Source organism: Tachyglossus aculeatus, chromosome 15 (assembly GCF_015852505.1).
Source record: "Tachyglossus aculeatus isolate mTacAcu1 chromosome 15, mTacAcu1.pri, whole genome shotgun sequence".
In the NCBI taxonomy this organism is placed as follows: domain Eukaryota; kingdom Metazoa; phylum Chordata; class Mammalia; order Monotremata; family Tachyglossidae; genus Tachyglossus; species Tachyglossus aculeatus.
Window position 1 is genome coordinate 6,301,405 of NC_052080.1, and position 11,408 is coordinate 6,312,812.

Sequence of the window (11,408 nt, forward strand, 5' to 3'; positions counted from 1 at the left end):
AAGCAGCCTGGCAGTCAGAGGACCTGGGTTCTAATTCCGACTCTGCCAAGTGCCTGCCGTGTGATCTTGAGCAAGTACCTTCACTTCTCTAGGCCTCAGTTTCCACATCTGAAAAATGGGGATTCAGTACCTGTCCTCCCAACTATTTAGAATGTGAGTCTCTTGTCAGGCAGGGACTGTATCTGATCTGATTACCTTGTATCTGCCCCAGCACTTAAAACCATGCTTGACACCTAGTAAGCACTTGACAAAAAACATTATTATTATTATTATTATTGTTGTTATTATTTCCTGCATATACTGCAGAATCAAAAGGCCCTCATTCGGGTTGATTTTTAATCAGGTCTCCAGTGACGAGCCCTATAAAGCCCTTTCCTGGACACCCAAAACTCTTGATAATGTGAACAAAACTAACCAAGATAAAGGTGCCCCTATTTCTGAGTTTTCCCAATCCCGTGACATTTCTACTTGTGCTCCCGTGGTACACGAGAACCTTTCGTTAGTTCCTGGATCAATTCCACCTACACAGTCATGGGAAGAAAATATTTTTTTCCCTAATTCTTGGTCACCTTAATGGGTTGACTCCAGGAGGTCAGCTGTAGGGACTTTCTGGTAAACCATGTCAACATTCAATTGTTAGACCTTCTGGAGCGACAACTTACCTTAACAGACGCATAGTTCATGAGCATAAAAACAAAAAATAAAAGCATATCCCTTTTGGACATGTTTTCATTTGTGAATTTCTTGTCTTTCCCAGCACTTTCCCTCGTGAGAAAAAAAAAAAGATTTCCTCCTATTTCCTCTCAGTTAATATGGCAGATCTACCTGGGCTTAGGTTACCCTGTCAGAGATTTCTAACTATAAAGTTGCTTTTTGATGTTCCAATTATGAGCTGTAAAATGTGCTTGTAGTAAGTATAATTACTTTTTCCCTAATCGCACTCTATTGAAACCAGGGTGGAAGTGTAGCCAGAAAGGTTTTTCTGTTGGGTTGAATTTTGAAAAGAAAAATGTTCAGGATCTGACAACCTGGTGTCAACTAATTCAAAATAAAATAAAAAAAAGAGCTGAATTCAGTTCTAGGATTCTCTCATCACAGATTTTTGGGGAGTGACCCCCAGCTGGGTGGCCACGATGCTAGAATCATTCCACACGATTAAGGTGGCCAAATTCCAAGATGCAACTCCCTTTGGAAACAGGCTCCCAGGGTTGTATTTTTTATGCCATATTGTACATATTTATTACTCTATTTATTTATTTATTTATTTTACTTATACATATCTATTCTGTTTTATTTTGTAGTATGTTTGGTTTTGTCTCCCCCTTTTAGACTGTGAGCTCACTATTGGGTAGGGGCTGTCTCTATATGTTGCCAATTTGTACTTCCCAAGCGCTTAGTACGGTGCTCTGCACACAGTAAGCGCTCAATAAATACGACTGATGATGATGATGATGCCATTTGTTAAGTGTTTGCTATGTTCCCGGCACTGTACTGAGCGCTGGGGTAGATAGAAGCTAATCAGGTTGGACGCAGTCCGTGTCCCACGTGTTGCTCGCCAGTCTTCACCCCCATTTGACAGATGAGGTAACCGAAGCCCAGAGAAGAGAAGCGACTTGCTCGAGTCACACAGTAGACAGGTGGAGGAGCAGGGATTAGAACCCAGGCCCTTCTGACTCCGAAGCCCATACTCTCTCCGTTAGGCCAGGCTGCTTTTCTGGGTTCGGCCCAGGTTCTGTTCTTCAACCTCCACCTGCACGCCGACCTCTGCACGCTCCACTCCTCCAGCCCCAAATTGTACTCAAGGCCCAAATCTGCTGTCCCTTAAAAGGCGACGACACTTCCTGCTCATTTCTCTCCAAGGCGACCCATCTTCCCCAGTTTGGGGATGTTGAGTTGGCACTTGGAAGAATAGCTGGGCTACGGGGCTGCTGGTTTTCGGATCCACCCTTCATTTCCAATCGCCTTGATCAAAGGCGACCAGTGACACCAGGGGAAACAGTTTGATTCGGTCCTGAGCCAGAACTTGAGAGGGTTATTTCTTAGCCCCAGATCCCCCTGACTTTTGGGCTTCTTCCCAATTACGGAGGGGCGGGAGGGGGAGAAAGCGCCACAAAGACTCTTTTAATGAAAAAAATGGGTCAGGATATGTTAACCGCAAAGATCCAGTTTAAAAACCCTGGTTCCTTCTTTGCTTTGAAAATATATCACCGTCGGTGGTAGTAGACAGCTTAAGAGCAGTGATAAAAGGGACTGAGTCCTTATGCTGAATGGTTTTTTTTTCCCTTATTTGTTCATTTCCCCCCACTTGCTTTTATTTTTTTTTCCCATTTCCCCTCTTCAGTTCTGTTTCTCTTGGCAGGACAGGCAGCAGGGCGGGGGGAGAGGGACATTTTACGAAGTAAAGCTTCTGCATAATTTAAACGAGCCAAAGAAGGGTGGCCTTTTACTCGATTCCCGCTCGTCTTACCTCCAGTCCAGAAATATCCCCGCGTGCCACCCGAATGACAATTTGTTCACCATTTCTCAAGACTAATGAGACCTCTCTGTGGGTTGCAGGAGTTGGGTTCGACAGAGAGGCTAGCATCCGCTGTTCTCTCGTCCATTCGCAATCCGTGCTGCAGCGGAGGCGAAAATTGAGGAGGAGGAAAACCATCTCGGGCATCCCCAGAAGAGTGCACCAAGAAATAGGTGTAGTATGAATAAAACGATCCCGCGGTTAGCATCCCGAATGCCTTAGATCTCTGGGGCGTGAAACGGAAGCCCGTCTTCCGGGCGGCTTCCTCGGGGAGGTTTTCAGGCTGAGGAGTTGGGTAACGGTGGATTTGGGCTTCTTGCGACGTCACCCTGGATCACGCGGGATACGTACCTGGTGGTGGGATACAGAAACGGCGTATTTAGGCATGAGATTTTAAATCGCAATCAATGACACACTTTTTTAAATTTAGTTTTTTGGCTATGAGACCTTCGTTATTTGCTTAGGTGGTAACTCGATTCAGGGAAGTTGTTTTTTTCTTTTGAAATTTCCCAAGACCACAGATAGAAAAAGACATTCTTTTTCAGCTGTAGGATGATCAGATAAGACAAAGGGAGTCAGATCCTGCAATTAAATCGTGATAATAGTGATCGTTCAGTGGTGAAAACTTACAATATATCATCGACAAGATCTGCCTTTTGTTCCTGGTCACTATGTGGATGTTTCCTTGGCAGACAAGATGTAAATTTGTTTGACCAGTTCAGCCGCTCTTAAACCGTGTGGTTTTTGACTTCCCAGAAAGTTGCTCTTTTAACTGCCTGTGATGTGACAAAAAGAGGGTGAAGGATAGACCAAACCTGGAAATTAATAGCCGGGGTAACATGGTGAAATGCTGAGTTATTGTGCGAAAGAGCCAGGTGATGAAGGGTGGAGCAGAGAAAAATCTCTCTACGACAGGATTTCCTCAGGATCTCTTAGCTGTTGTCCCTTGGAAAGCTTGTCCTTTCAGTTGGTGGTAATGGACCGGAGTGTGTCTGTTTAAAATTCATTCAGGGGTATTTAACAAAAGCTTACTATGTGCCGAGCACTGTACTAAGCGCTTGGGAGAGTCCAACATAACAGCAAACAGACACATTCCCTGCACTCCAGTGCTCCGGCTCCAGTGCTCAATGTTCAGTGCTCGAGAGGAAAAGAGAGAAAGCCCCGCTCGCTCATTCGCCCACCCCCCTCACTGAGTTTCCGACGGTTGCCCCACTGAAGTTTCAGGTCCCTCATCGTCCTCTCCATTGCGTCCTAGATTCTGACGAGTCCCCGGTGGCCAGGGAGCGGAACGTGATAGTGCACGCAAATCCCGACCTCTCCGGACCCGTCAACAGGCGGTCGGGGACCAGGGACTCTGAGTGTCAGACGGAGGAGATCCTCATCGCGGCCCCGTCCAGGCGGCGGATCCGCGCTCAGAGGGGCCAGGGCGTCGTCGCCGCCCTCTCCCACTCCGCCGGCAACATCTCGGTCCTGGCCGACACGGGCAACCGGGCCTTCGGCGCCCCGGCGACGGGCAGCCGCGCCCGGTCCCGGAGTCTCCCCCGCGAGGGCGCCCGGGACGGTGACGCGGACCGGGAGGCCGAGGCCGGAGCGCCGGACTTCCAGGAGGAGCCTCTCGCCGGCAGCCGGGAGAGGAGCCCAAAGGCGGAGCAGGATGGGCTGGCCGGGCGAGGGTCCCCCGAGCCCCCGGCCCTGGGCCTGACCCACCCCCCGCGCCCACACAGCCCGGAGCACCGGCTGAGCGAGAGGGGCCGGGCCGGGTTATCCCGCCTGGCGGACTCGGGGAGCTGTGAGATTTCTTCCAACTCGGACACGTTCGGGAGCCCGAGCCACTCCATCTCCACGGCCGGGGGCCTCCTCGGCGGCCCCATGGACCAGAAGGACGACCACCAGTCCTCCAGCGGCAACTGGAGCGGGAGCAGTTCCACGTGCCCCTCCCAGACCTCGGAGACCCTCCCTCCTGCCGCCTCCCCGCCACTGACCGGCTCTTCGCACTGTGACTCCGAGCTGTCGCTCAACGCGGCCCCTCACGCCATCGAAGACCCCAGCATCTTCCTGGCGGAGCCGTTCGGCGACCACCTGGAGAAGGCCCGGGGCCACCGGGCCGGCTCGTTCGCCTCCGCCGCGGCGGACCTGCTGGACGACCGCGGCGCCGGCCCCGCCGGCGACGGCGAGTGGGGCTACCTACGCCACCACCACGACGCCTCCTGTCGCCCGGATTTCGGCCCCGAGCGGCCCAAAGCGGACAGCTCGGGTTGCCCCAGTTTCACCAGCGCGGCCACCTACGAGAGCTTTCTGGAAAAATCGCCGTCGGACAGAGCCGATACTGGCTCTCACTTTTCCGTGGACACCGAAGGGTACTATACCTCCATGCACTTTGACTGCGGCCTCCGAGGGAACAGTAACTCCGGGTGCCACCTCTATGCAGCCACTAGCCCGGAGAGCAGCCCGGCCGCCGGGGTCCCTCTCGCCCTCCCGCCTTGCGCCTGGCCGGATTTCGCCGACTACAGGGGGCCGGGGAGGGCGAGCTTCTGTTTCAAGAAACCAAAGGCCAAGCCAGCCCCACCAAAACGCAGCTCGTCTTTGAGGAAGTCTGACGGGAGCCCAGACGACCCCGAGAAGAAAGAACCAAAGATCGGCGGCGGGCCGCAGCCGCCTCCCGCCGCCAGGGAGATGAAGCTGCCTCTCGGCTTCTCCAACGCGCCTTCCAGGACCGAGAGCTCTGGGCCGCCCGGCCCGCGGGCCAAGGTGTCCCCGTTCGACGGTCCGGACGGGCCGCCGTTAGCGTTCAAAGGTGAAAGCGCCGAACCGCCTCACTATGCAGACCTCTGGCTTCTGAATGACTTGAAAACGAATGACCCCTACAGGTCCCTCTCCAATTCCAGCACCGCCACAGGTACCACGGTGATAGAGTGCGTCAAATCCCCGGAGAGCTCGGAGTCGCAGACCTCCCAATCCGGCTCCAGGGCCACCTCCCCCTCCCTCCCGTCGGTGGACAACGAGTTCCGGCTGGCTTCCCCGGAGAAGCTGGCCGGCTTGGCCTCCCCATCCAGCGGCTATTCCAGCCAGTCCGAAACGCCGACGTCCTCATTTCCCACGGCTTTCTTTTCCGGGCCCCTGTCCCCGGGGGGGAGTAAGCGGAAGCCGAAAGTGCCGGAGAGGAAGTCGTCGCTCCAGCAGCCCCCTGCTAAGGAAGGCATCGTGCCCTGCGGCAAAGACCTGGAACTTCCGATTATACCTCCTACCCACCTTGACCTAAGTGCTCTTCACTGTGTCTTGAATAAACCATTCCACCCCAGACACGCGCTGCAGGCTTTGAGTCACAATAAACAGAGCACAATGGGGGAGACGTTCGGCCCCGGCCTCCCCCCGCCCCTCGCAATCACCCCCACGGTCCTGAGGTCCGTTAACCTCCGATCAGTTGGGAAGCCCGAAGACCCAAACCCGAAAGATGCTCATCCCACGGACCCGCCCTCCCTACAGGAAACCACCCTGGCGGTGGCCGCCTTCTCGCCAGATGGAACGAGGCCGCCCGTTTCCAAGAAATCGATTTCCCGTCAGTACTCTGCGGAAGATGCCGTCCTCTCCTTCGTCGACTCTTGTCCGGTGGAGTTGGGCCCCGAGACGTCACCGTTCAAAAGCCATCCCTTTGTCCACGGAAAGCGTCTGTGTGAGCAGGAGATGGTCACCTCGGGGAGGGAGGGTGTTTTTGAGACCACGAAAGATGACGCGCCTCCGTTCAGGGAGCCGGTTCCGGGTCCCGGGCTGGAGCGAGACTGCGATCCTTCCCCCGAGGGGGTCCAGCGGGGCTCTGCCACCTGCCTGGGTGACGCTAACGGTCCGGTGAAGTATGCCCGGGTAGCGCAAGGTGGAAGTCTGGAGCGAGAGGAAGGCTGGAAAACATTCCCTGTGGACTGGGAGCCGGGCAGGGAGCCCGCTCCTGGGATCGGCTTCTCCTCCGTGTCCAGCCCTCATCCTGGAGAAGAAGGAGGGGGCGGCCAGCGTCAGCATCAGCTCGGGAGGAGCCCCCCATGGGACCGACTACCTGGGACCATCTCAGGCCTCGAACCAGAGATGGCCACTGGAAGTTCACTCGGCGAACAGCATGCCCAACTGGAAAACGGTATTGTTTCAGGCGTTCCAGCCCAAAGTGCCTCCGAGGACAACCTGGAAGAGGAGTCACGGGAAAGCACAGAGGAGGCTTCGTTGAAAGGTCAGCGTTCAGCTCCTTGAGTTGATTTTCGGGTCTTTGAGGGAAGGTTTTTCTTCAGGACCCACTGGGTCCGAAGCCCTTCTGAGATCACATCTCTCCCAGGACTCTTGCCCGTTTAATTCCCAGTCTCCCCACCCTAACCCCTGCCCCAACTCCCACTTCTATACCATCTAGACAGCTCACAAGTCCCTGTCACACTTCTGTACCTTTTTTTATATTCCTTTACTCGAGTGTCTGTCTCTGCTGCCAGGCTTTAAACTCCTCGAGGGTAAGGGATCATGTCTCCTAGGCATTTGGTACAGTGCTGGGCGTACACTAGGCACTCAATACCTACCACTGATCGATCGACTGACCAGACGTAGCACTCAGGAAAGTGGAGGAGAATGCCCCTGCCCACAAGGAGCTTACGTTTTTACTGGATCTGTCTTTCTCCAAGTGCCCTATCAACATTGGTAGGTCTCCTTCCCTTCGCTCGTTACGATTAGAAAAAGAGTAGCCCCTCGACAAAATATTGTCCAGCACCAATTCCCCCACCCGTCAGCCTCGTCATTAGCCGGGGGGAGGGCATAAAAGGCCAGGAGCCCCGTGGTCAAGCGTAGCGGACGGCTGACTCATATCGATACTCCTGATCTCATTTAAGAATCTTCGCCAAGTGACGACTCTGTCATTTCACCGTTTAGCGAAGACTCCCAAGCCGAAGCGGAAGACGTTGTTGCGTCTCCAAACAAACCTCGAACCACTGAGGATTTATTTGCGGTCATTCACAGGTGAGGCCCGATGGGCGAACCTCAAGAGTCTCAGTTGTTCGGGTAGCGTCCCTCTGAATGGGGCCTGTGTTCAAAAGTGAGAGCGGGGAGCATGTTGGGTCTGTGAACTGGGGGCGTAAAAAGGTTTCCTTGAACTTGGGCGGGCAGTAAGTTTAGGTACATTATCAGTCAATCAATCAATCAATCATATTTATCGAGCTCTTACTGTGTGCAGAGCACTGTACTAAGCGTTTGGGAAGTACAAGTTGGCAACATATAGAGACAGTCACTACCCAACAATGGGCTCACAGTCCATTCTTGACTAAACAGTCTTGACATTATCAAGTCAGTGTGTGTGTGTGTGTGTGTGTGTGTGTGTATGGTGTCAGCCATGGGAAGAGTTCTTCTAGACTGTGAGCCCACCGTTGGGTAGGGACCGTCTCTGTGTGTTGCCGACTTGTACTTCCCAAGCGCTTAGTACAGTGCTGTGCACACAGTAAGCGCTCAGTAAATACGATTGATTGATTCTAACTACAATCTGAGTTTTCCTTAACCCGGGGTTCTGCGAGAACACAACTCCCAACTTCTGTGGGACTTTTCACTCATTCATTCATTCAGTCGTATTTATTGAGTGCTTACTGTGTGCAGAGCACTGGACTAAGCGCTTGGGAAGTACAAGTTGGCAACATATAGGGGAGAAAGAGGGTCTTTTTAACAATAGTAATAATAAATAATGGTATTTGTGAAGCGCTTACTGTATGCCAACCACCATTCTAAGTGCTGGGGGAGATACAAGGTCATCAAGTTGTCCCCAATGGGGCTCATGGTCTTCATCCCCATTTGACAGGTGAGGGAACTGAGGCCCGGAGAACAACAACAATAATAATAATAATAATGGTATTTGTTAAGCGCTTACTATGTGCCAAGCACTGTTCTAAGCACTGGGGGTGATACAAGGTCATCATGTTGTCCCCAGCTGGGCTCGTGGTCTTCATTCCCATTTGACTGGTGAGGGAACTGAGGCCCGGAGAACAACAACAATAATAATAATAATAATGGTATTTGTTAAGCGCTTACCATGTGCCAAGCACCGTTCTAAGCGCTGTGGGGAGATACAAGGTGATCAGCTTGAACTCATCTATCTCACAGTCTTCATCCCCATTTTACAGATGAGGGAACTGAGGCACAGAGAAGTTAAGTGGCTTGCCCAAGGTCACACAGCTGGCAAGTGGCGGAGCTGGGATTAGAACCCGAGAATCTGATTCCCCAGCCCTTGGCTTTTTCCACTAAGCTACGCTGACTTGCACATTCTCGGCTGAAACCTTACTGCTCCAGTTCATGTATTACGTGAAAATTTTACATTTAAAAGCAAACGAAACCAGAAATGAAAAAAGGTATTTTAGTGCTGCAGTGTTTCAGTAGGGAGCAACTCTCCTGGACCACATCTTGGATGTTTTCTGCCCCCTCTCACCAGCTGTTACATAACTGTGAACACCACATCACATAGCATTTCACTCTTTGAGCCAGTCGCTCCATACTTTTCTAAGTGCTTACTACAGTGCTCTGCAAACAGAAAGCGCTCAGGAAATGCCATCGATTGGCTGACTGAGCGACTTGTAGAAGGTACATTTTTATCGAGGTACTCACTGTACCCTGATCTCATCTATCTCGCCGCCGCCCCCTTGCCCTCAAAATAATAATAATAATAGCATTTATTAAGCGCTTACTATGTGCAAAGCACTGTTCTAAGCGCTGGGGAGGTTACAAGGTGATCAGGTTGTCCCTCGTGGGGCTCACAGTCTGAATCCCAATTCTACAGATGAGGGAACTGAGGCCCAGAGAAGTTAAATGACTTGCCCAAAGTCACACAACCGACAAGTGGCGGAGCCGGGATTTGAACCCATGACCCCTGATTCCAAAGCCCGGGCTCTTTCCACTGAGCCGTGCTGCTTCCCTACACCCTCATCTTGCCTCTGGCTTGGAAGTCCTTCTTCTTTCATATCCTACGAACTTCCACTCTCCCCACCTTCCGAGACTGATTAAAATCACATCAATTCCAAGAGGTCTTCCCCGACTAAGCCCTGATGCAATCGATCGATCGTATTTATTGAGCACTTACTTCATGCAGAGTACTGTATTAAGCACTTGGGAGAGTTGTTGTCGTTTTACCTTTCATTCGGTTGTATTTATTGAGCGCTTACTGTGTGCAGAGCACTGGACTAAGCGCTTATCTGTTTAGACGTATCCAACCCATATCGACGCCATAGACACATCTCTCCTTGAATGCCCCACTTCCATCTGCAATTGTTCTGGTAGTGGATCGATTGAGTTTTCTTGGTAAAAACACGGATTGCCTCCTTCCCCGCAGTAAACGAGTAACGAGTTTCCATCCTCGACTCTCTTCCGGGCCACTGCTGCCCAGCAGGGAATTGTAGGACTTGTAGCAGATTGCCTTCCACTCGCTAGCCCCTTCCCAAATTAGGAACGGAATGGACAGGCCTCTGCTTGACTCTCCCTCCTGTAGTCGTGACTGATAGAGTACTGGAAAGCTTAGTACAGTGCTCTGCACATAGTAAGCGCTCAATAAATACGATTGATGATGGAAACTCTCCAGGTTTGACCCCGAGAGGGGACTTGGAAGAGTATGATCTGACAGTGTAACAGACTCATTCCCTGCCCACTGTGAGCTTACGGTCTAGAGGAGGAGACAGGCATTAATAAAAATTAATACATTACGGATGTGTACATAAGTGCTGTGGGGCTGGGGAGGGGGATGAAGAAAGGGAGCAAGTGAGGGCGAGGCAGAAGGGAATGAAAGAAAAGGAAAAGCCAGCTTAGTCTCTTAGAGGAGAGTGCCTTCAAGGAGGCTTGGAAGAGGACAAGAGTAATTGTCTGTGCGATATGAAGAGGGAGGGTGTTCCAGGCCAGAGGCAGGACCTGCATGAGAGATCGGCGGCGAGATAAAAGAGATGGAGGTACAACCACTCCCTCTCCCTTCTGCATCGCTCTTGAACTTGGGTCTGTTCTTCTGAAGCTCTTGATATTCACCCCGCATTCAGCCCCACACAGTTCTGTACATCTCAGTAATTTATTTCAATGTTTATCTCCCCTCTCTCCTCCATAAGCCTGTTGCGGGCAGGGCACATGTCTACCAACTCTGTTATATTGTCTTCCCCCAAACACTTAGTACAGCGCTCTGCCCGCAGGAAGCACTCAGTAAATAGGATTAACGGATTTATCGACCTGACCCTGGGCCATTTTTAGAACGACGATGCTAAGGCTGCAGTCTCGCTCCTCTTGGTTCTGGCTTAATCAGACTGTGAGCCTGCTAGACTGTGAGCCCATTGTTGGGTAGGGACCGTCTCTATACGCTGCCAACTTGTACTTCCCAAGCGCTTAGTACAGTGCTCTGCACACAGTAAGCGCTCAATAAGTACGATTGAATGAATCACTCTATTTATTTATTTATTCATTTTACTTGTACATACCTATTCTATTTATTTTATTTTGTTAGTATGTTTGGTTTTGTTCTCTGTCTCCCCCTTTTAGACTGTGAGCCCACTGTTGGGTAGGGACTGTCTCTACATGTTGCCAATTTGTACTTCCCAAGCGCTTAGTACAGTGCTCTGCACATAGTAAGCGCTCAATAAATACGATTGATGATGATGATGATGACTGTCTCTATATGTTGCCAACTTGTACCTCCCAAGCGCTTAGTACAGTGCTCTGCACACAGTAAGCACTCAATAAATACGATTGAGATTGATTGATTTGGGCTGAGCTCTTCGTTGCCGTTTTTCCCCTTTCTCAGATCGAAAAGGAAAGTGCTCGGGAGAAAAGATTCCGGAGACGGCCCGGTCCGGAATAAATCGAGAGGGCCTCCCGGCAGCGGCGCCTCCCCCACATCCTCCGGCGGCGCCCCCCCCGCCGCTGT

At 51.7% G+C, this 11,408-nt stretch overlaps 1 protein-coding gene across 1 annotated transcript in view; it reads left to right on the forward strand.

Moving 5' to 3' along the window:
* NHS (NHS actin remodeling regulator) overlaps nucleotides 1-11,408 on the forward strand; it is a 232,402-nt gene that overhangs the window by 216,928 nt on the left and 4,066 nt on the right. The window contains 4 exon segments of the mRNA XM_038757120.1: nucleotides 2,557-2,688; nucleotides 3,771-6,728; nucleotides 7,369-7,495; nucleotides 11,286-11,408. Of these exon segments, the coding sequence (XP_038613048.1) occupies nucleotides 2,557-2,688; nucleotides 3,771-6,728; nucleotides 7,369-7,495; nucleotides 11,286-11,408 (3,340 nt within the window).